Source organism: Colias eurytheme, chromosome 23 (assembly GCF_061535395.1).
Source record: "Colias eurytheme isolate Ceu_HAF_F1 chromosome 23, ilColEury1 Martin Lab GWU primary, whole genome shotgun sequence".
Classification (NCBI taxonomy): domain Eukaryota; kingdom Metazoa; phylum Arthropoda; class Insecta; order Lepidoptera; family Pieridae; genus Colias; species Colias eurytheme.
Genome location: NC_143002.1, coordinates 1,243,245 through 1,266,656, shown reverse-complemented (window position 1 = coordinate 1,266,656; position 23,412 = coordinate 1,243,245). Strand labels below are relative to the sequence as shown.

General features: G+C 34.5%; 1 protein-coding gene across 1 annotated transcript; it reads left to right on the top strand.

The window, feature by feature from the left end:
* The first annotated feature begins 10,457 nt into the window (after positions 1-10,457).
* LOC149898117 (octopamine receptor beta-2R) lies at positions 10,458-21,483 on the top strand. The gene is made up of 4 exons (XM_090115453.1): positions 10,458-10,568; positions 13,150-13,323; positions 17,451-17,709; positions 20,752-21,483. The coding sequence occupies exons 2-4, from the start codon at positions 13,160-13,162 to the stop codon at positions 21,481-21,483; spliced, it is 1,155 nt and encodes a 384-aa protein (XP_089971579.1). The 5' UTR covers positions 10,458-10,568; positions 13,150-13,159.
* Positions 21,484-23,412: the final 1,929 nt, after the last annotated feature.

The following is a 23,412-nucleotide window of genomic DNA, read 5'->3' as shown; positions in this document are numbered from 1 at the left end:
GTGGACCGATTCTCATGAAATTTTCTGTGCATATCGGGTAAGTCTGAGAATCGGCCAACATCTATTTTTCATATGTACCACGGGCGAAGCCGGGGCGGACCGCTAGTTATATATAAAATTCTCGTGTCACAATGTTAGTCTGCATACTCCTCCGAAACGGGTGGACCGATTCTCATGAAATTTTCTGTGCATATCGGGTAAGTCTGAGAATCGGCCAACATCTATTTTTCATTAGGTACCACGGGCGAAGCCGGGGCGGACCGCTAGTATTGTTATACTTATGCTTCGTCAATATTTGCATAGTCGCCTGGACATATTTTAATAACGTTTAAGAACCGTGTGTTATGATTGATCATTGAAGATATACAGCCGGTTTCTGGATTGAGAATTGATTTGATTGTTTTGAAAAAACTTATATCACATAGGTACAAGAAAATATTGAAGCAGTATTTAACATGGTTTGGGACGTTCTACAAATACTCAATTCAGAAAGACTGATATTCTATTATTTATCGACGACGCGGTTGGCGCAGTGGTAAAGTAACTGCCTACTGAGCCGACGGTCCCGGGTTCGATCCCCGGTCAGGGCAAATATTTGTGTGATGAACTCAATTATTTGTTCTTGGGTCTGGGTGTTATGATCTATATATGTATTTATTAAATATTATATTTATCGTCGCCTAGTACCCACAACACAAGCCTTAATTGAGCTTACTGTGGGACTAGGTCGATTTGTGTAATAATGTCCTATAATATTTATTTATTTATTTATTAAGCAATATTACGCCCTAACAATGTCATTCAAATGATATGCTTGAAGCGGCCACAACTCGGAATCGAGGCTTAATAGTTTCTGTCAATTATCAACGGTTCTCAATTAATGTTTGTCAAGGACTCGTAGTATCATGAATAAATAAATAAAACTTATAGACATTTCCTTATATCTGTCATATAAATATTGAACACTGAAATCTATCTATATATATAAAAATGAATCGCAAAATGTGTTGGTAAGCGCATAACTCGAGAACGGCTGAACCGATTTCGATAATTCTTTTTTTATTATATTCCTTGAAGTACGAGGATGGTTCTTATGTAAAGAAAACGTAAATATGTACCACGGGCGAAGCCGGGGCGGACCGCTAGTCTTATATATAAAAATGAATCGCAAAATGTGTTGGTAAGCGCATAACTCGAGAACGGCTGAACCGATTTCGATAATTCTTTTTTTATTATATTCCTTGAAGTACGAGGATGATTCTTATGTAGAGAAAACGTAAATATGTACCACGGGCGAAGCCGGGGCGGACCGCTAGTAATTTAATAATTATTAACACTAACAGTTATGCAAACTTAAGGATGTACTGTTACGAATGTCTTAACAAATTTTCAATTGTTCAAGATTTCATTAAGGTAACATTACCTATGAAGCTAACCACGTTATGTCTAGCTTAATTATTTCATTTATGTACAGACTAGCTTTCCGCCCGCGGCTTCGCCCGCGCAATCAAAGAAAAACCCGCATAGTTGCCGTTCCCGTGGGATTTCCGGGATAAAAACCTATCCTATGTCCCGGGGTAAAAAGTAGCCTATGTCCTTTCTCGGGTATCAAAATATCTCTATACCAAATTTCATGCAAATTGGTTCAGTAGTTAAGGCGTGATTGAGTAACAGACAGACAGACAGAGTTACTTTCGCATTTATAATATTAGTATGGATTTTCATTCCGGTAATAATAATAACAGTTGTAACAAACTCATAAAAATAATACTAAAAGATACATACATGTTAATTGAATATGTCGAAATTTTTGGATGATAATTCATACATATAAATCCAACGACAGAGTTTACCTACATACTAAGTAAATAAACGTTTTAACATAACATTCTCTATTCTCAATAAAAATGCTCTTAATTATTACTTAACTATCCGTAAACATACATACAAAATAAATAAATAGACCGGCATCAATTTAACCGCCAAGAGCATAACTCATAAACCATTTGACGCGTTCAGCATAGCAATGAAGGAAATTCCTTCAGTAATGAAATATATAGCTGTGTATCGCTCGTAATATATAGCTTCTGTATATTAACATGTCTAGACTAGACCTTAATAGATATTGGTAATGTATAGGTTTTGACTTGTTAAATCGTTTTACATTTGTTTGCTAACAGTAAATAAAATATGTTGAAAGGAGACAATTGAATTTAAATTTATTTAGGTATTCATGTAAACTTTTCATGTGCCTAACTTATAAATAAATATTTCAGGACAATTTTTACACACGGCATAATCTGATCCCACACTAAGCTTTTCGCTTGCGTTATGGAAACTAGATGGCTAATAAACATACATATATATATATATATATATATAATTTAGAAATAAATATTTATATATAGATAATCTTCTTTATATATAAAAATGAATCGCAAAATGTGTTGGTAAGCGCATAACTCGAGAACGGCTGAACCGATTTCGATAATTCTTTTTTTAATATATTCCTTAAAGTACGAGGATGGTTTTTATGTAGAGAAAACGTAAATATGTACCACGGGCGAAGCCGAGGCGGACCGCTAGTATATAGATAACATCGAATAAACTTAGAGATACATTTTTATAATAATTTTTTAGATACATAAATTTATTAAATGTTCGCGTACTTATGAGCTAATAAGTGTCTTAACTATAAAAATAATTACTGCCTAATCCATAACAAACAGTTTAATACAAATAGGATACCTATGGGATCTACAAATTAATTTTGAACAAATTTCATTCATCATATTACAAAGGATTCTGTTAATAATAACAAGGGTTTCATCCATACTAATATTATAAATGCGAAAGTAACTCTGTCTGTCTGTCTGTTACTCAATCACGCCTAAACTACTGAACCAATTTTAATGAAATTTGGTATGGAGATATTTTGATACCCGAGAAAGGACATAGGCTACTTTTTATCCTGGGAAAATGATGCAATCCCGGAAATCCCACGGGAACGGGAACTATGCGGGTTTTTCTTTGACTGCGCGGGCGAAGCCGCGGGCGGAAACCTAGTAACCAATAAAATAGTTATTTTGATCGTAACAATATCTCCATCGTCATAAATTGGCTGAATTGTTTGTTCTGCAACAGATCCGACTATTTAATGATACTGGGTAATAAAATAGGTAATATTGCTAGTATTTATTACCTAAATAGACAGAAGCTAATAGCACCTAATAGCTGCAAACCCCTCAGTAATCTCTTCATCTATACTTGTTATACTAATTATTATAAAGCTGAAGAGTTTGTTTGTTTGATTGCGCTAATCTCAGGAACTACTGGTCCGATTTGAAAAATTCGGTGTTAAATAACCCATTTATCGAGGAGGGCTATAGGCTTAATATTATCACGCTAAGACCAACAGGAGCGGAGCAACGCGGATAAAACCGCGGGGCACAGTAAGTATAATATAAAGAAAGTCTGATTAGCTTCCCTACTTATAATTAAAGAACGAAATTCCGAAATCCATACAAAGAGGACACGGCAAAAATTTCCTATGATTGGTATATCAAAAACATGTAAGATTTAAAATCATTTAGACTAGGTATGTAATTACAATTATAGTTTGTGTAAAACAATAAAAGTAATAATAATCCTAGACTAGACTAGGTATCCGTTTGGCCTCTACGCTACGCTATCAAAACCGCCCGAAGCGAATGTTACAAAAAAGAAAATACTCATATAAGGTTGGGTCGCCTAAGATCGGACGCATATGCCGAAAATTTTATACGTACTGTATTTTTTATTTTATTTCTCATGATTCGATGTCGTTTTTCTGTTGCGGTCAACTGTAAATTGATGACAAGAAAATATTGTTTAACCCCTAATTTTTTGGTTTGCGTAGATGCTATCTATCTAAGCAAATTTAGAGCCTAAAAAGCAGACTTTTTTCGACTTACCATAGTGAAGAAAATAACAGTTCGGCCGAAGATCGGACTATGTAGTATCTTCACTTCTATGCGTTTAATAATAATGTTAACATTAGGAAAACATCCGGACTTACGTCCATACATTGAGCATCAATGATTGAGTCAGGAAATTCCTCAAAAAATTTGACAAAGAAGTTTTTTTTTTTATTGCGTTTTTTTAGTCCGGTCTTCCCTCCTCATCCTAATTAAGTTTCTCAAACATTTATCCTCCGTGTTCTAGGACTAAATAATGAAAATGTACCTAAGGTCTGATAGTCATAGCGTCATTGGATAGTTAAATATATTAAAAGTTAATAATTATTGCGCATTATTGCATAAGGCGCAGTCAAGAGCTAAACTTCGGTCCGATCTTCGGCATTGGGAGGGAAGATCGGATCTTGGGTTGTGAACGTCCTAGGCGTAATCAAAGTATACAGATGGAAAGAGGATTCGCTAATTCTGCCCCAAAATAATTAATTACATTATTTCAATGAAAGTACTCTCCACAATGAGCCATCAAAATTTTGTAGGTAAGATCGGATCGACGATTTTCGCCACAAAATACACCTTTTCTGCTGAATCACCTGTGTACACGTCCCGTCTGGTCGCTGGCCGGCCGCAGAGTGAAGAGAGGGGCAGAACAAAATGGCGGATCTAGTAGTGTTGGTAGCAGTAGAGAATATTGCCTAGTTTGCGAGTTATTCCATGCATCCGATCTTATGTCACATCCGATCTTAGGCGACCCAACCTTAGCCATCATAATATAACGTTTATCATTTTTATGAAAAAAGTATTGAATACAAAGCTCCTATATATAAAAATGCTATTGCTAAACCATGACAAAATATCATTCAGAGTGGCAGTAAAAATAATAAGCCGATATTACAAAATTCATATACTTAATACTAGATCTTCTTCTTCTCTTATATATAAAAATGAATCGCAAAATGTGTTGGTAAGCGCATAACTCGAGAACGGGTGGACCGATTTCGATAATTCTTTTTTTATTATATTCCTTCAAGTACCAGGATGGTTCTTATGTAGAGAAAACATAAATATGTACCACGGGCGAAGCCGGGGCGGACCGCTAGTATATAATAAATCAAACATAAATTGCGTAAACCAAACTACATAATATACTTTATACTAGATACCTATACAAGAAACCAAACATACATTGATGTCTGCATAAACCACAATAGAAAGCATTCATCATAACTGGAGAACTGTTGACAGATTTACGGACAAACCAACGGACTAAGAGCAGTAGGTATAACAAACTTCCTGAATCACTTCTCAGAAGCAATTAGGATTTAGTAACAGGTCCTAGCCTAAAGCCTGCAACATTATTGAAAGCAAATATGGGATACTAGAGGTCCGCCCCGGCTTCGCCCGTGGTACATATTTCGCAACAAAAGGTAGCCTATGTCCTTTCTCGGGTATCAAAATATCTCCATACCAAATTTCATGCAAATTGGTTCAGTAGTTTAGGCGTGATTGAGTAACAGACAGAGTTACTTTCGGTAACCTATTAAAAACTCGAATTTCTATTACCCGAATCTTAAAACCCCGAAAACGGTTGTTAGAACTTTTAAAAGACAGATGTAATGAATGACAAATTTTTAAAATTCCTTTTTTAATTTCCCAGATGAATCAATTTCCAGATGCACCAAAACCAGATTTTTAAAAAGTATTTTTTTGTTTCCCGTATTCTCATAATACAGATCTTATTATACCAGATTCTCAGAATACTTTTTTTTGTTTCCCATCGTACCATTTTCCAAATAAACTATTGCCAAATTTTCATAATCTTTTTATTTGGTTCCCATATAATCGTATAACAGATAAACTATTGCCAGATTTTCATAATCTTTTTATTTGATTTCCATACAATCGTGATTATACCTTTACTATCGACTGAAAATAAACATTGTCAGTAAGTAAATTTATTTTTTTACTTGTCCATTACAGACCGGTTTAAGTATCAAATTCGACTCAGTAGGTTAGGTTAGGTTTGAACTGTGAACCCCTACGCACGAGCCGAGCGAGCGAAGCGAGCGTGCCGCGGCAGCGGCCGGCGAGTGCCAGAACCGACTCGCTATTGTTTTACTTGCCCATTACAGAAAGGTTTAAGTGTCAAATTCGACTCAGTAGGTTAGGTTAGGTTTGAACTGTGAGCCCCTACGCACGAGCCGAGCGAGCGAAGCGAGCGTGCCGCGGCAGCGGCCGGCGAGTGCCAGAACCGACTCGCTATTGTTTTACTTGCCCATTACAGAAAGGTTTAAGTGTCAAATTCGACTCAGTAGGTTAGGTTAGGTTTGAACTGTGAGCCCCTACTCACGAGCCGAGCGAGCGAAGCGAGCGTGCCGCGGTAGCGGCCGGCGAGTGGCAGAAGCGACTCGCTATTGTTTTACTTGCCCATTACAGAAAGGTTTAAGTGTCAAATTCGACTCAGTAGGTTAGGTTAGGTTTGAACTGTGAGCCCCTACGCACGAGCCGAGCGAGCGAAGCGAGCGTGCCGCGGCAGCGGCCGGCGAGTGCCAGAACCGACTCGATATTGTTTTATTTGCCCATTACAAAGGTAATAGTGTTAAAATCTATTCAAAAGGTTAGGTTAGGTTCGTGCTGCGTCCCCCTGGAAGGATTACGTTTTGCTGGATATCGTTTATTTGAATTTCAAAAATCTGGACATTGTTTGTCTGGATATAAATTAACTGTATTTCAAAAATCTGGACATTGTTTGTCTGGATATCAATTAACTGTATTTCAAAAATTTGTGTTTTAAAAATCTGGCTTTCGTGCATATGGATTACGGTCATCTGGATTTTGTGCATTTAGATTTCGTATGTCTGGAACTCATTCGTCTGGATTGTAAAACGTCGTACAAATAAAGAAATGGGCAAATGAAATTCGGAGTTGCGATTATATGGCAAACAAAACTTCGAAATTTTAAAATTCGGGGTTATGAAAAAATGTCCAAACGTTTTCTGGATTATGATATTCGGAATATTAAAATTCGAGATTAAGATAGGTAACCGTTACTTTCGCATTTATAATATTAGTATGGATTTTCCTTATATTTTTGCGAACAAGCGGGTTATATGTTATTTTGCCATCTTTCTTCGTTATTAGAATTCATTCATGTCCACCCTTTAAATGCCAATTTCTTTTTAATCTGCAAAACAAAAAAATATTGTTAGTAAAATCATTATAAAAACAAACACTAATTATTGTTACTGCAATAATTTTCACGCATTATTGTTTATTATTAAGCTATTGCATAGCTTCTATCGCGGGCCTTGAGCGCGGGGACCGAATCCAGAAATTCCGTAACGAAAAAACCTCACGCTCCCCACTCCGACGGGCACGGAGGTGTGGCTTGAAGGCATAGCATGCAATAGCTTTACCGCGGCAGTCCCCGAGTGCCACACGTCTTTTTTTTTAAGTAATAAACTAACCAGAGCATATCTAAAATTATTTAAACTGGATATTAGTATCATAACATTACTGAAATAAGTCTAAACAGCTAATGTACTACGAATTTACGTTATTTAACTACAGTCACAGAATTATTAATAGTACAGATACTACTGTATACTCTATCGTCAAAATGTAAAATCACTAACTGTATACATTCCAGGTGATTCTCAACAAAATAAATTCGATATTCAAACTACAGAATGTCTTAACCGCAAAATCAATTGTACTCAATCGCAAAGTTTTGATTGGTCCCAATTTTAAAGGAAGTTGCATATTAGGCTGCATCCGGCAGCTGGGCGCAGTGTGGAATTATAGTTTCTAGATGTGACTGGTTTTTAGTTCTTTCTTATTTAGGCCATACACGCTACGATCTACCGTAAAGATATACTTATTTTTTTTAAGTCGTGAAATCTTGCATAGATACCCATGGCCTCCGGGGAAGGGGCCGTGGGTTATGTCGGATTCCTACCGACCAAAACCCCATAACTGGGTTCCGACAAGCCGCATCAATGACAAGAACGGTAGAAGAGGATACGGTAGAATTCGTCCGTGACCACCGTAAATATATACCTCCGCAGGTCAACCGATCATAGTTAGTTTCATAAAACTGCACAGTTATATTCTTATACACGATACCTTTGCAATAACATTTATTATAATAGACATTAAACATGATTTTTAAATCAAACTGAAAAATATATATTTTAAACATCGTCTTTCACACATAACAAGGATCCTGAATCTAAATTTCATAAATCAACCCTTAAATCTATTTATTCAGCCCATCCAGTCATTTAAACGTTTATGAACATTTTTGTCTTAAATAATTCAAAGTCTAATCCAGATATCTATATCTACGTAAAAATGGAGGACGCTTATATAAGTTTAAATAGGATTTTCCTGTTCGTAGCGCACTTGTTCTATTTTAAAACGTTTATTATACCGGACATTTATTGTGTCCATATTATTTCATATTTGTATTCTTCGTGTGTTATTAATGGTTTTATTCTGAATATCTTTGGTTAATAATGAACCAATGTGGATTTCAATTGAACGTTTTATATTTTCTATAAGAATGACGGGTAACCTAGTTAGTAGTATAGTTATTGTGAAAAGCCTAAGTGAAAAGCTTTTTTATTAAAGGTTACCGCAGTTATGGATTTTTCGACCAATTCAAGATATCATTTCAAATTCAAATTCAAATTCAAATCCTTTATCTGTAATAATATTTACAAATATTATATATTACTAGCGGTCCGCCCCGGCTTCGCCCGTGGTACATATGAAAAATAGATGTTGGCCGATTCTCAGACTTACCCGATATGCACAGAAAATTTCATGAGAATCGGTCCACCCGTTTCGGAGGAGTATGCAGACTAACATTGTGACACGAGAATTTTATATATAAGAAGATATTGCCTATTGAATTGATATTGCCTAATGATAAGTCTAAAATGTTTCGGTATTAACTGTATTATTATTGTTCGATCACAAACACACTAACAAACATTATCATTTATGTCGTTTTGTTATAATAGTTAATGCATTTGAAATAAAGGCCAAGAGACCCTTTTTCATACATTTTCTATATTTACACTTATATTATAAACAGATTAGTTTATTTGCATTGAAAAGGCTCTTAAACTGCTTAAACCATTTCAAAATCTTTCGCCAGCAGAAAGCTGAATTATTCCTTATTTTCCCTTTTCCTTTCTTTATGTGACTTAGGCTTTATTTTGTTTTCATCCTGGATCAAGCGAAGCCAGGATAAGCCCGTATTTAAATAATATATCTATACTAATATTATAAAGCTGAAGAGTTTGTTTTTTTTTGTTTGAACGCGATAATCTCAGGAACTTTTGGTCCGATTTGAAAAATTCTTGCGGTGTTCAGCGGGGTTCAACAGGAGCGGAGCAATGCGGGTAAAAACGCAGGGCACAGCTAGTCACGAAATATATTTACGAATCTACATTATTAAAAAAGCTGTCCACATTAATGTAACCTAATAAACATTTTTATTCATTTTCGTGTGGTAAAAAACACACATTATGTAAATTTAATTTGTGGTATACATCCTAAATAAACGGCCTGTAACAACGTAATTAAATTAGAAAATATTAAAATGAAGCTATGAAATAAGGTGAAATTATATTTTTGTACAACATTTTCGAGGTGTTTTAAGGCACGAATTACCCTCTGGCGATTCGGAGTTTAGATGTGCCTTAATTTTTATAATTTAGCTACGTAATAAATTGTGAGCTTGATACGGATTTTATATTTTTTATCTCTACCAAACTATTAACTAGAGATATATGAAATTTTACGTGTATAATAAATATTTGAATTCGCGGCAAATGGACGAATGGTTGAAATTTTAATATGAACAGTATGTTTCTAAGCTATATATACATGAATAAAATTGCTTTATATACCATTTACGACTTTTATTAGTGACATGATCACAGTTAATATTAAATCGAAATTCTAGAAATAATATTATGTTAATTTTTAAGAAACATTTTCTAAATAAGAGACATCATGAACCACTTGCAGAAAAATGTTAGAAAGTTTCAAAATACCCTCAAACATAAATTTATTTTCAACATAATATTAGGCCGCCAATTTGTACGGTGAAGATTCATTTTGTATGTTATTGTATTTTTATATCTGTGCATTGTACAATAAAGTGTTTATTACTATTACTAGCGGTCCGCCCCGGCTTCGCCCGTGGTACATAATATTTACGTTTTCTCTACATAAGAACCATCCTCGTACTTCAAGGAATATAATAAAAAAAGAATTATCGAAATCGGTTCAGCCGTTCTCGAGTTATGCGCTTACCAACACATTTTGCGATTCATTTTTATATATAAGAAGATTATTACAATTGTTATCTACATTCATGAAAATTTATGTTGTTCCAGATAAACCACGATCATCAAAAATGAAGGCCATATAACCGAAAATGTGTAAACGGATCGTCGAAACAAAAACAGAAAGAGTGAGAAAGAAAAAGAGAACCATTGCTGATTTCTGATTGGTGGAAAATATAATTATGGTGGCGATTCAGGTCTTCGATATTCAGGCAGAGGCTACCGTGACAAACGTTAAGCGTGAGAGATAAAGGTATAAAATTGTTTTTATATGTTGGTACAACCGCCCCAGCAGATTGTTCTACTCCCACGCCCCTTTTTCGTTTAACTATAAAAAAAATTGCCGAATTGGTCGATCTATTGTCGAATTTTACGCTTAGCAACATCGTTAGTGAATCATTTTTATTATATAAAATAGCTTACCGCACGCGGTTTCGCCCGCTTATAAACCATAAGCTTATTTAGCATATTTAGGTACATCTGTATGTACCTAAATATGCTTAGATCTTTACAGACGCTAGGTGGCAGTTAATACAGTTTTAGGTTGTCTTTTCTTAATGCTGCAACGTAGCAATAGATAAAATTGTTTAGAAAAAAGATATAATAATTACCGGAAAGTAAAATACCTTTTACAACGCTAAGCTAGTTCATAAATATATTAATATTGCGTATATCAAAACGTCTAACGTCTCGTATCATCAAATCGTATATATATTTAAGTTCAATTTTAAATGCAAATATTATAAACTGATTAGTTCGAAATTCACATAATATTTCAGTAACAATCGTCCAAATGAATACGGTTTAATATACTGACAACATTCAGTTTAATTAATAATATGTAATTATTCTATACTAGCGGTCCGCCCTGGCTTCGCCCGTGGTACATATTTACGTTTTCTCTACATAAAAACCATCCTCGTACTTCAAGGAATATAATAAAAAAAGAATTATCGAAATCGGTTCAGCCGTTCTCGAGTTATGCGCTTACCAACACATTTTGCGATTCATTTTTATATATAAGACTAGCGGTCCGCCCCGGCTTCGCCCGTGGTACATGTTTACGTTTTCTCTACATAAGAACCATCCTCGTACTTCAAGGAATATAATAAAAAAAGAATTATCGAAATCGGTTCAGCCGTTCTCGAGTTATGCGCTTACCAACACATTTTGCGATTCATTTTTATATATAAGATTGGGTACAATCTTATATATAAAATTCTCGTGTCACAATGTTAGTCTGCATACTCCTCCGAAACGGGTGGACCGACTCTCATGAAATTTTCTGTGCATATCGGGTAAGTCTGAGAATCGGCCAACATCTATTTTTCATATGTACCACGGGCGAAGCCGGGGCGGGCCGCTAGTCTTATATATAAAATTCTCGTGTCACAATGTTAGTCTGCATACTCCTCCGAAACGGGTGGACCGATTCTCATGAAATTTTCTGTGCATATCGGGTAAGTCTGAGAATCGGTCAACATCTATTTTTCATATGTACCACGGGCGAAGCCGGGGCGGACCGCTAGTAACATTATAATTGTCATACAGTTATTAAACGAAATACTGAAACAGCTGAACTTACTTTATGAATTCTTTAATAAGTTCATTTACCTACTCGAAAAGTTTAAATGTTGTAGCTATAGGATTTTTTTATACCATACTAGCGGTCCGCCCCGGCTTCGCCCGTGGTACATAATATTTACGTTTTCTCTACATAAGAACCATCCTCGTACTTCAAGGAATATAATAAAAAAAGAATTATCGTAATCGGTTCAGCCGTTCTCGAGTTATGCGCTTACCAACACATTTTGCGATTCATTTTTATATATAAGACTAGCGGTCCGCCCCGGCTTCGCCCGTGGTACATAATTACGTTTTCTCTACGTAAGAACCATCCTCGTACTTCAAGGAATATAATAAAAAAGAATTATCGAAATCGGTTCAGCCGTTCTCGAGTTATGCGCTTACCAACACATTTTGCGATTCATTTTTATATATAAGATTAATATTTTATACCAATTTTCTCAAATTTATTTATCAGGGCAAATACCTATCGGAACATAATAATAATACCTTGATGAAATTATCTTACTCAAACAAAATGAAAATACTTCGCCTATGATAAACTGAATTTTACATTTTTTTACAGAATGATCTCTAAAATATAAATTGTGTGGAAACCTGTTACGTTAAATTGAGCTATATTCATGCTGTTAGTGTTTTTGTGTGGACATAACCATAAATAATAAAAACTTTCATCAAAAATGTTGTTTTCTGTCCACTTTCATTAAATGCATGTCACTTGCGTACACATGTTGCAAATGAACATGAATATTTCAATTACAAAGACCACAGTAAATAAACTGAAATAAACACAAGGAAATATATTTTTTAATTTTTTTAAATAAAATTTATACCAAGGAAACGAGATAACTGATGAGTTTCTTTCTGCGCGCGGCTTTGCCCTTAAAAAAAAACCCGCATTATTCCCGTTCCCGTGGGATACCCGGGATACAACCTATCCTATGTCATTTCCCAGCTCTCAAGCTGTTTCTGTAACAAAGCCTGAAGAGGAGACGGATTACTCTGACTTCATTATTTTAAACAATCTCCAATCTCTACTAATATTATAAAGCTGAAGAGTTTGTTTGTTTGAACGCGCTAATCTCAGGAACTACTGGTCCGATTTGAAAAATTCTTTCAGTGTTAGATATAGCCATATCGAGGAAGGCTATATATCATCACGCTAAGACCAACACGAGCGAAGTACTGCGAGTAAAACCGCGGGGCACAGCTAGTCTATAATAAGGGTATTATTATATTTTTCCCAGGCTATACCATATGGATCAAGTAAACGTAACACGCAATGTGACCAACGGGACGTCAAGGGACGAAGAATGGACGGACTCCGTGCTGTTCAAGATAAGGACCGCGGTGCTGCTTCTCATCGTGATCATGGCGGTGCTGGGAAACCTGCTCGTTATTGTCAGTGTTATGAGGCACAGGTTGGTTTGATATTTTTGGTTTAATGACATTCAAATGCTTTATGAATATAAATTTATAAAGAATACAAAAAATTGGCAAAGAGTCACGAGTGGCTAAGTTGGTCAGGCATCCGCCCCGGATTGGCGTGAAAGGATGCGGGTTCGTGTCCCGCCTCGTGATCGAATTATTTTCCATTCTTTATAAATTTATAGGTATGTTTGAGATTATATTTAATAGCTTAGAAGAATAGACAGCTTTGAGAATTGAAAATGACGGCGGTTAAGTGTCGCCACTGTAGGAAAGACGCTGGTCAAAATATATGTAAGATGTTATAACTGTTTATAGGATCTCAATATTTAATGTATGAGTATTTAAACTTTATAATTCGTTGAAATTCATAAAAGTTTTCAATAATAGCTATGCATTATTAATTGAGTTATCTATACTAATATTATAAAGCTGAAGAGTTTGTTTGTTTGAACGCACTAATCTCGGGAACTACTGGTCCGATTTGAAAAATTCTTTCGGTGTTAGATAGCCCATTTATCGACGAAGGTTATTTGCTATATTTCATCACGCTACGGGCAACAGGAGTAGAGCCACGGGGGTGAAACCGCGCGGAGCAGCTAGTTTAATATACATTGCAACAAAATAAAGCACAAATTATTATCCTAAATTGCTGAAATTACTTGCTGAATAATTGCTGAATTGTTTATCTTTTCATATTGATGTTTATAAATATGGTAGCTCACCTACCTACTCACTTCACAGTGGAAAAATATTTTATCGATTTACCTTAAAACTGGCTGAGATGAATCGTGTCTATAGGTCATGATAGTCACCCCTCATGACTATAATGAATTTAATATATTTTTAAGTATTGTAGTAGTGTTAGCATATAAGTATTGTATAAATTGTTTTCATTATGTACGTGAGGCTATGTGCCATTAAATAAACGTTTTTTCTTTCTTTCTTTCTTTCTTCTTATACCACAGAATAATACCTAACTGTGGTGCAAGTTTTCTACTTTAGACGTTTTAATCAGAGTATCAGTTATTAAGTCAATTTTTATCTATGTAGATTCAAGTTTGCAACAACAAAATCTCTACACCTGTCTGTCCCTATGTATGTTGAGGTAAAACCACGCAACGGATTTTGATGCGATTTTTTAATAGATAGAGGTTCTCGAGGAAGGAATTATACGTACCTAATGGTAAGTTTTAGACGTAACGGGCAAAACCGCGGGAAGATAGCTAGTAGTGACGATAAATTAAAGTCCGTAATACTATACCTAGAGAGGTCAATTGCGGTGAACACTGTCATCATAGTTAATGTATGCGTCAATAGCATTTGTATCAGAATTCAGATCCTGTTTCTGATTTTGTGGTCAATGATCAAACATTTGTATTCTATGAGAGACAATGCATATAATCAGCATATACAAAAGAATTGATATCACTTTTATTAACTGTGTTACATAAACATGTATTATTGAAACTTAGTTGTTCTAGTCATCAATATACAAATTTTATCTCCTTATAGATTCCAAAACGATCTGAGTCTCTCAGTTCCTGCCATTTTAATCGGGCCGACCTTTTTGTATTTTTATATTTTGAAATCTTACGCGTAAAATTGTAATATTTTCCTAATAGGTTTTGTCTTAAGCTACTTTTATTGTAAAAATACGTGCTCTACATCACTACATAGTATAAAACAAAGTCGCTCTAGCTGTCTATCCGTCCCTAACCTTAACCTATGATCGAATCTTTAGAACTACGCAACGGATTGTGACGGTATGCTTAAATCCTAAAATCTACGCAACGGATTTTTATACGGTATTTCTCGAGGTGGTGGTTCTCGAGGAAGATTTTAGAATATCATTTGTTAAGTTTTAGACAAAGCGGACGAAGCCGCGGGTGGAAAGCTAGTTACATATAAACTCGTCAAATACGATTTTGTATGTAACTAGCTGCAAGGAGCAAGGAAATAGTAGTGTAGCATATACTTGACTGCCTCCTTGGTACAGTGGTAGACGCGTGAGCGTAGAACCGAGGGGTTCAATTCCCGGTGGAGACGAAGAAAAAAAATGTCTCGGTCTGGCAGGACACAGAAGGCTGATCACCTACTTTTCCCTAAAAAAATCGATCAGTGAAACAGATGTATAATGCATCTGCCCCTTACCCCACTAGGGGACACGGGACTTCACATACTTGACTATTACATCTTTGATCTAGATTCTAGAAAGTTTTAGTCTCAAACAGAAGTTCTGTCTAACCATCCAGTGCATACATCCGGAAACCGGTAACAGTCATAGAAATCTAAATAACAAGACACATAGAAGGGCTATAATGTCATAATTCGTATGAAAACCGCTGTCGCCAAAATCAACACATTCAAACCGAAAGCTAAACAGTACACACAAGTAAACTATGCCTTTTATTGGACAGCTTGATTTTAGTGAAAACTAACTTAAATCTATTAAATTAAGCTTTTGAATATGTATCCTAACGCACGAATTTACGGTTTATTTTAGAATAACATCCCTAAGTATATGAGACTTTTTGCTCCAATACGAACAAACGTGATAATAAGAATGGTCGACTGTGTCATTCATTGTTATTTCGATTACTATGGTGACACTCGTAATACTTGTAAATATTCTATAATTTTAAGGAAAAACGGCATTATTTCTAAAAAAAAATATTTTCCGATGAAATATTATTCCTTTATAAGTATAACTACAACTTGTGGAAGAATTTCCGCAATGGGAATTGCTGAAACACACCATGTATACACTCATACGTCTCCAGAGCAACTGAACAGTGACGAATGCACTGGTGATGTGCAAATCACCTGAGTGGCGACAAGGTCACGCACGCTTACGACTTCTAGTGTCTTGTTATTTAGATTTCTATGGTAACAGTATAGCTGAGTTCTCAACTAGTATGTCTATTCGAGTATTATAATATGTATAGATGTGATTGTTTGTAGGTTTGTTCTAAATATCTCAAAAAATAGTTATCTGGTTTGAAAATTTAATTGTAATGTATAGCAAACAACCTTTATTCAAAGGTTTTAACTACACTTTTAAGGGTCTAAAATGGCGGTTTTTTAATGAAAAATTAGTGAAAATAATTAACTTTTCCCGTGGTTTTTACTATTATTACTGCCTTTATTAAAAATATCTAATTAATTTATAAAAAATAGGAATAAATTTATTTTAATATATAATTCTTAATACACATTTCCACACAATATTTTCAATGCAGCCATAATAAACATAATATTCATACAAACAGGACGTAACTCATTATTATTTATAATTTTAATGACGGCCGAAATGCCCCGGGGACGTTTTCCTGAATGTCAATTATAATTTTTAAAAATTACTGGCTTTACTAAGGTTTTATATTCTTTTCAATATTGACGTCAAACTTAATTGTATTTATTTAAAAATTAAAAGGGTACCTATACATTTTATTTTTCATTTACTTATTGGTGCAAGTGGGAGTTCTAAGCTAGAAGTTAGGTGGGTTGGTGCTTTCTTGATATTCAATTTATCATTGTATTTGCTAAACAAAGCAAAACTTAGCTAATTTTTACGATAATTTAGACCCGATTAAGTATCCAAAAATTGTAGAACCAACCCTTTAATGATAAACTTTAATCTAATATAGATGGACAGGTTTAATTTAAAAAAAATAATGTGTACTCAAGGATCGGTAACAATACAATAATATTCTGAGTTTATTATTATTAAGCGTGTTTTTAAAGTGAAACTTCTTTAGGCACGTTGAGAGTAAAATTTCAATGTCGCGTCAAGGCAATACCGTCACGTTACGGAGTAAGACAAGGATTCCGGTATATTTGAATCTTGCAAAAGAAGTTTCACTTCTGACACGTGTGCTCAGCACACACGCTCTTTTTTAAATTGTTATAGAAATATTATAAAGCTAAAGAGTTTGTTTGAACGCGCTAATCTCAGGAACTACTGGTCCGATTTGAAAAATTCTTTCGGTGTTAGATAGCCCATTTATCGAGGAAGGCTTATCATTACGCTTAGACGAACAGGAGCTGAACCATGCGGGTGAAACCGCAGGGCGCAGCTAGTATATAGAAAAGGATTATCAACACTTCTTTTTTCCAGGAAACTACGTGTCATCACGAACTACTTCGTCGTGTCCCTGGCGTTCGCTGACATCCTTGTAGCAATGGTGGTGATGCCTTTCAACTTTAGCGTTCAATTCTACAACGAATGGATATTTGGCACAGTTATATGTGATCTATGGAACTCATCTGATGTGTACTTCACGTCTACATCAATTTTGCATCTGTGCTGTATATCTGTGGATAGATATTACGCGATTGTTAAGCCTCTGAAGTATCCTATTAAGATGACGAAAAAGGTGAGCTAAATTCTGTTTTGTTTTAATTATAGAGTATGAAAGTATTAGATGAAAGGGTGAGAGTAGTGTGAAGTCCCATGTCCCCTAGTGGGGTAAGGGGCAGATGCATTATACATCTGCCCCTCATGTGATCAGCCTTCTGTGTCCTACCAGACCGACATTTTTTTTTCTTCGTCTCCACCGGGAATCGAACCCAGGACCCCTCGGTGCTACGCTCACGCGTCAACCACTGTACCAAGGAGGCGGTCAGATGAAAGGGTGAGAGGCTTGTTCTTATTTTATAGACAAAATCGAATGCTTAAGTATTAATCTAATCTATAATATTAGAAGTTGCATAATAATTGACGATTCAAAAGTGCTTCTAGATGAGTATAATTGAATAAATAAATGTTTGAGTTTGATTTTTACTATGATGTATTAAAAATATAATAATGTCTACAATGATGTTTTAAAAATGCACTCTTCTTATATTGGTTTTTTATTTGATTTATTACTTAATCATTCAAATAAACATCTGCTAGAAATTCTAAAAACATTGAACTCTTAAATTATTACATTTCATGGAATTCAAGTCAATATTAGAAATGGAATTTCTGTATTTTTTTGTACTCTTTAGCATACAGTTTTTGATGTTACTCAAAGTTGTTCAAAGTAAATCAAAGTCCATTTACCGCAGTTATCAAATTTTACATCAAAAAGCTTTTAAAGTGATGATAATTAATATATTTAAGCCATGGGATCAACAGAATAATAAGAGATCTTCAGTTAATTTGATAATGTTTATCTTTTCAAATCTCAAGTTAATGTTAACCATAACGCTTCGTTTATGCGATTAAGAAAGTTTGTTCTATTCTAAACTTCGCTTAAAATTATCTAAATCAAATTAATAACTTTTTGTTTTCAGTGTATTTATTTTCGTGGAATTTAAATTTGTTTCATATTTTTGATTATAGAAACAAAAACAAATATGTACTTATCTATATATTTGACTGTTTCCTTTCAAAATATATCTAGTATAAAGATAATCTGGGGGCACGGCAGTGCCCCCGCCAAGTCGAGCAAAAAAAAAGCGGCACGGCCGTACCATCCTTTTCTCGAAGCAATTCGGGCCTTTTTCGACCCCCTATAATTCGGTTGTGGATAAAGCAAGAAACCTGAATCTTCAGTAACTAATCCGGCATTGTATAAACACGGAATATTTAAAATTTCAGTCAATTTGAACCAGTAGTTTAAGAATGACAACTTGTTAAAGTTTCTAAATTTTGTCACTCACTGACTCACCGATCATCAAAAGTCCAAGGCACTTCTAGCAGACTTAGAAGCTTCATATTTGGAATACATATAGAGTTTAGTGTCTTAATCATGGGAAAACTTAAATATTTTGTAATTTCGGTCCAGTTTTCCAAATACACCAACTGCATCAATAACTTTGTAATCCCATATAAATATATGGGGTTACAAAGTTATTTATGCAGTTGGTGGTTGGTGGTGGTATCAAAAAGAAAGGCTCTACAAAAAGAAGTGAGATCCCATCAAAAACATCCTGTAAAAAACCCAAGTCTCGCAGCTCAGTCTTTCTACCGTCAAAAGTTGTGAGATCCATGTAATACCAAGTCGGTTAATCTATTAATGTCTACTTGAAGGACCTTCTGTCTTAAGTTATTACATAAGTTATTATCATGCCAATATTAAAAATATTTAACGTTTTAAACAAATAGATCGACTTGGACATCGCATGAAAACAAAATGAATATTACAATATTATATTAGATTCTTTAGTCTCTCGCGCCTCACGCGATTGAAACTCTCGTTCCTGTTGGTCGCTGGCCCGTCGTGCTGTGTAGTGTGATACATACTAATAATCAAATCAAGCGATGTCCAAGTCGATCTATTTGTTTAAAACGTTAAATATTTTTAATATTGGCATGATAATAACTTATGTAATAACTTAAGACAGAAGGTCCTTCAAGTAGACATTAATAGATTAACCGACTTGGTATTACATGGATCTCACAACTTTTGACGGTAGAAAGACTGAGCTGCGAGACTTGGGTTTTTTACAGGATGTTTTTGATGGGATTTTATTTTCCAATAGTAAGATATTGTTAATTTTTATTCATTTTATTTATCCTCTAATCTAATAAACCAAATACTCAACATATTACCATTTTTACGTGAGAGCAACCTAGAAACTTCACATGTGTATTCAATACAACACAAATAAAGCCCTATATCACTTCCCTAAGGTTCAAAATCAAGCAAACAGGATTATTCAAATTAAAAACGTAATTAAAATTCCCATGCAAAAATTCTAGAACGTTCTCGTATGAATTTCATTTCGTCATGTCTGAAAAAATTTCTAGAAGTTTCGAGAATTTTACGTAGTTCTTTACAGGAATCGGTTGACGGATTATACCATTTTTATACGGTTTTTATACACATTTCTGATTTATGAAAACATGGACATTTTGAACAATAGTCTTTGTAATTCTTGTGAATGTTTTTTAGCCTGTGTATCGGGTTACCCAATTTATGTATGAATACAAATGAACAAAAGATGTTTTGTAACTCATAACATACAAAATTAAGGTATTCTTGTAGGGTCTAATGGGAAGGTAAATGAGCTGACGCGAGTCTCTGTTCTTGTCATAAAAATAATGATTTGTGAACAAAGCAAGATAATAATTATGTGGGTTGTATTTTCTAAATGATAATTGCGGCCGTATCCACCACAGACTTAACGCTCTATAAAAAATAATATGTATGATAATGCTTTTATAAAAATAATTAATACTAATAGGTAATGTATAATCATATACCTAGTGGTAGTTATAAAATATTTTTGTTTTAATCTGAGGGTTTTATTTTATTTTACAGGGTTTCTAGTACAATGCAATTTTGTTTGTCTATTTCCAAGCTTTTTCCTTCGGATCTTTGACATTTATGTTAGGTGATTAACTAAGGTGAAAAAAAATTTAAATAACAATAATCCTGCTTTAATATCAACATTATAAAAGGCTCTAACTAAACATTATTTTTCAGATGGCGTTCGTAATGTTAGCAGCGACCTGGCTAAGCCCTATAACAATATCCTACGCACCAATATTCATGGGCTGGTACACCACCAGCGAGTTCATACGGAACCGAGTGCAAAACCAATGCGAGTTCAAAGTCAACAAGCCGTACGCTGTAATATCCAGCTCCATATCCTTCTGGATACCCTGCACCATCATGATATTCACCTACCTCGCTATATTCAAAGAGGCAAACCGCCAAGAAAAAGCGCTGCACGCTAGAGCAGGCAACGCCATGCTAATGCATCGGCATTCAAGAGAAGTAGGTGACAAGAACGGTGCTTTACATATCAACGCAACCACACCAACCAAAGATAGAAATATTCTCAAAATGAAGAGGGAACACAAAGCAGCGAGGACGTTAGGCATCATCATGGGAGCGTTTATCCTCTGCTGGCTGCCGTTCTTCCTCTTCTACGTGTCCACTTCCTTGTGTGATACGTGTGTTTACCCCGAAGTATTGACTGTGATCATGTTCTGGACTGGTTACTTCAATTCAGCATTGAATCCCATCATTTACGCGTACTTCAATCGAGATTTCCGAAATGCTTTCAAGAATACATTGGCATGTGCGTTCTGCAGTTTCTGCCGGCGGAATTCGATGGACTCAGATGCGTTAGAGAGATTGGACCGACGCGGTTCAGGTCAGCTCAGAGTGCCAATCCCTTCTAGAAGACAATCCGATCTAGCGTCCCTTTGAGTGTCACCTAACTTTGACGTTTCGACCGTATGACGGGCCTAGTGTTTCAACGAATGATTATTGTGTACTTAGTAGCAGTGATGTAAATATTTATACTAGTGAATTTAAAAGTGCGAGTTCCTTATGTTTCGAAGTAAATTATTTTTCATATTCTAATATAGAATTAAGGACGTTAGTGACGATTATAAATTATAGTGATAGTGAATAGATAGATGTAAGTGAATATAAACGAACTCATCTGTAATTTATTGCATACTATTCTCTGTTTTATATCCTTAATCATAAAGTCTAGAATGTTCTTATTCATGTATCACAGAGACAATTGTAAATACTGTAGAACGTATAGCTAATGTTAGTGAATGCCCAAAAATAAATGAAGGCCAAAAATTTACATCAAAGTTAAGATCAAATAAAGATACGTAAGCTAGTTTAGTATTGTAATTTAGTGAAGAAAATAAGCAATAAGTAGATAAATAGAATCTAGAAGACTATAGAATAAAAGAACTGAGATTTGCAAACTCTTGTAGTAAATCAAATAGCTAACATTGTAGTATCGAAGTACATCTAAGTAGAAATTCTTTCAAAACAATATTGCTTGTAACTGGAACGTTACAAGTTGTAAACAATCTCGACATCTAGTCTATAGCCGAAGGCGCTTTGTATATAACCATTATCGATAATGTATATACGTAATATTTAGATTTATCGTTATTATAGGAAGATACGATAATATGGGGACACAACGCTTCAATAGAAAGGTTTTAAAAATAATTGATGTGCTATTAACTTTATCAGATTCCTTAGATTTTGGTGTTTGGTGTCGTGTTAATCGAGTAATGTATTATTGTTATATTTAAATTACTAACTTATATGGTTTTATATTTGATGATGGTGAAATTGTTGGACTCGATCTACATAGTATGAAACTACACTTATTTAAGAATGAAAATAAGTATAAAAATATTGTTAAGACCTCAGTGAGTCTATTGAATAACGAACTAATAAATAACTAACTATATTACGATGATTATTTGATTGAAGAAGGCAAAATATCTGCTACGAAAAGAAATCAACTTATAAATGTACAATATTCAATACCTTCTAGCTTGAAAAAAATAACTCCTTTGAAGGCAGAAACAAAATACGTGACGTCATCATTCTCTATGATGTCTAGACTTCATCCAATTCACAATTTCACTATCGACAAATATAAATACCAATGTTTAACCTAAATTCTCATAATTCTGTCTGTCGATGTCCATAATCACTTCGCTTAACATTTCAATTAATAGATGCTGCTGTTTTTGCTATCAAATAAGAAAAGATCAATCACACATCTACATCTTTTAGGAGAGTATGAAGTTTTTCCTTTTACTGGGTTAAAATTAACTCAAATTCCAAGAATAAATCACCTTAGAATCACGAAAATAGATTTTTCGTTATAAGTTTTTGCTCAACTGTTGATTCATTTCACTGAAAATTTCACTTCTATAAAATTTCTATTAATATTCATTTTTATGACTTATCCTGGATAAAAAAATTTTTCAATGTGTAAAATAAACTATGAAACTTGGGTATTTTTTGTGTAGTTTGAGAAGACTAAGGATTTTTTTGGTCTCTTTCCCTTTTTCAAACTTCTTGGTAATAAAGTCGTCATTTTCGTATATACTAGCTAACGCGGCAAGTTCTGCCAAGACATCCATTACAATTTTACATATGTATGTATATCCCATATTTATCTAATACCTACCGAAAATACATTGTGACGTAAATTGATTCAATAATTTGATGGCAAAAACAGCAGAATTAGTTGTTGTAAATTCAATGTCTTCCTTTTAATAATTAAGACTCAAATTATTAGTGAAATAATTACTTATATAGAAAATTATTAACGAATTTTTAAATTGGTATCATAGCCTATGTGTCTAT

What these genes read in the sequence shown, in the direction of transcription:
- LOC149898117 (XM_090115453.1), top strand. Translation starts at nt 13,160, where the DNA reads ATGGATCAAGTAAACGTAACACGCAATGTGACCAACGGGACGTCAAGG. An exon ending in GTCAGTGTTATGAGGCACAG is followed by an intron (nt 13,324 to 17,450) that starts GTTGGTTTGATA and finishes TCTTTTTTCCAG; the next exon opens with GAAACTACGTGTCATCACGA. An exon ending in CTATTAAGATGACGAAAAAG is followed by an intron (nt 17,710 to 20,751) that starts GTGAGCTAAATT and finishes ATTATTTTTCAG; the next exon opens with ATGGCGTTCGTAATGTTAGC.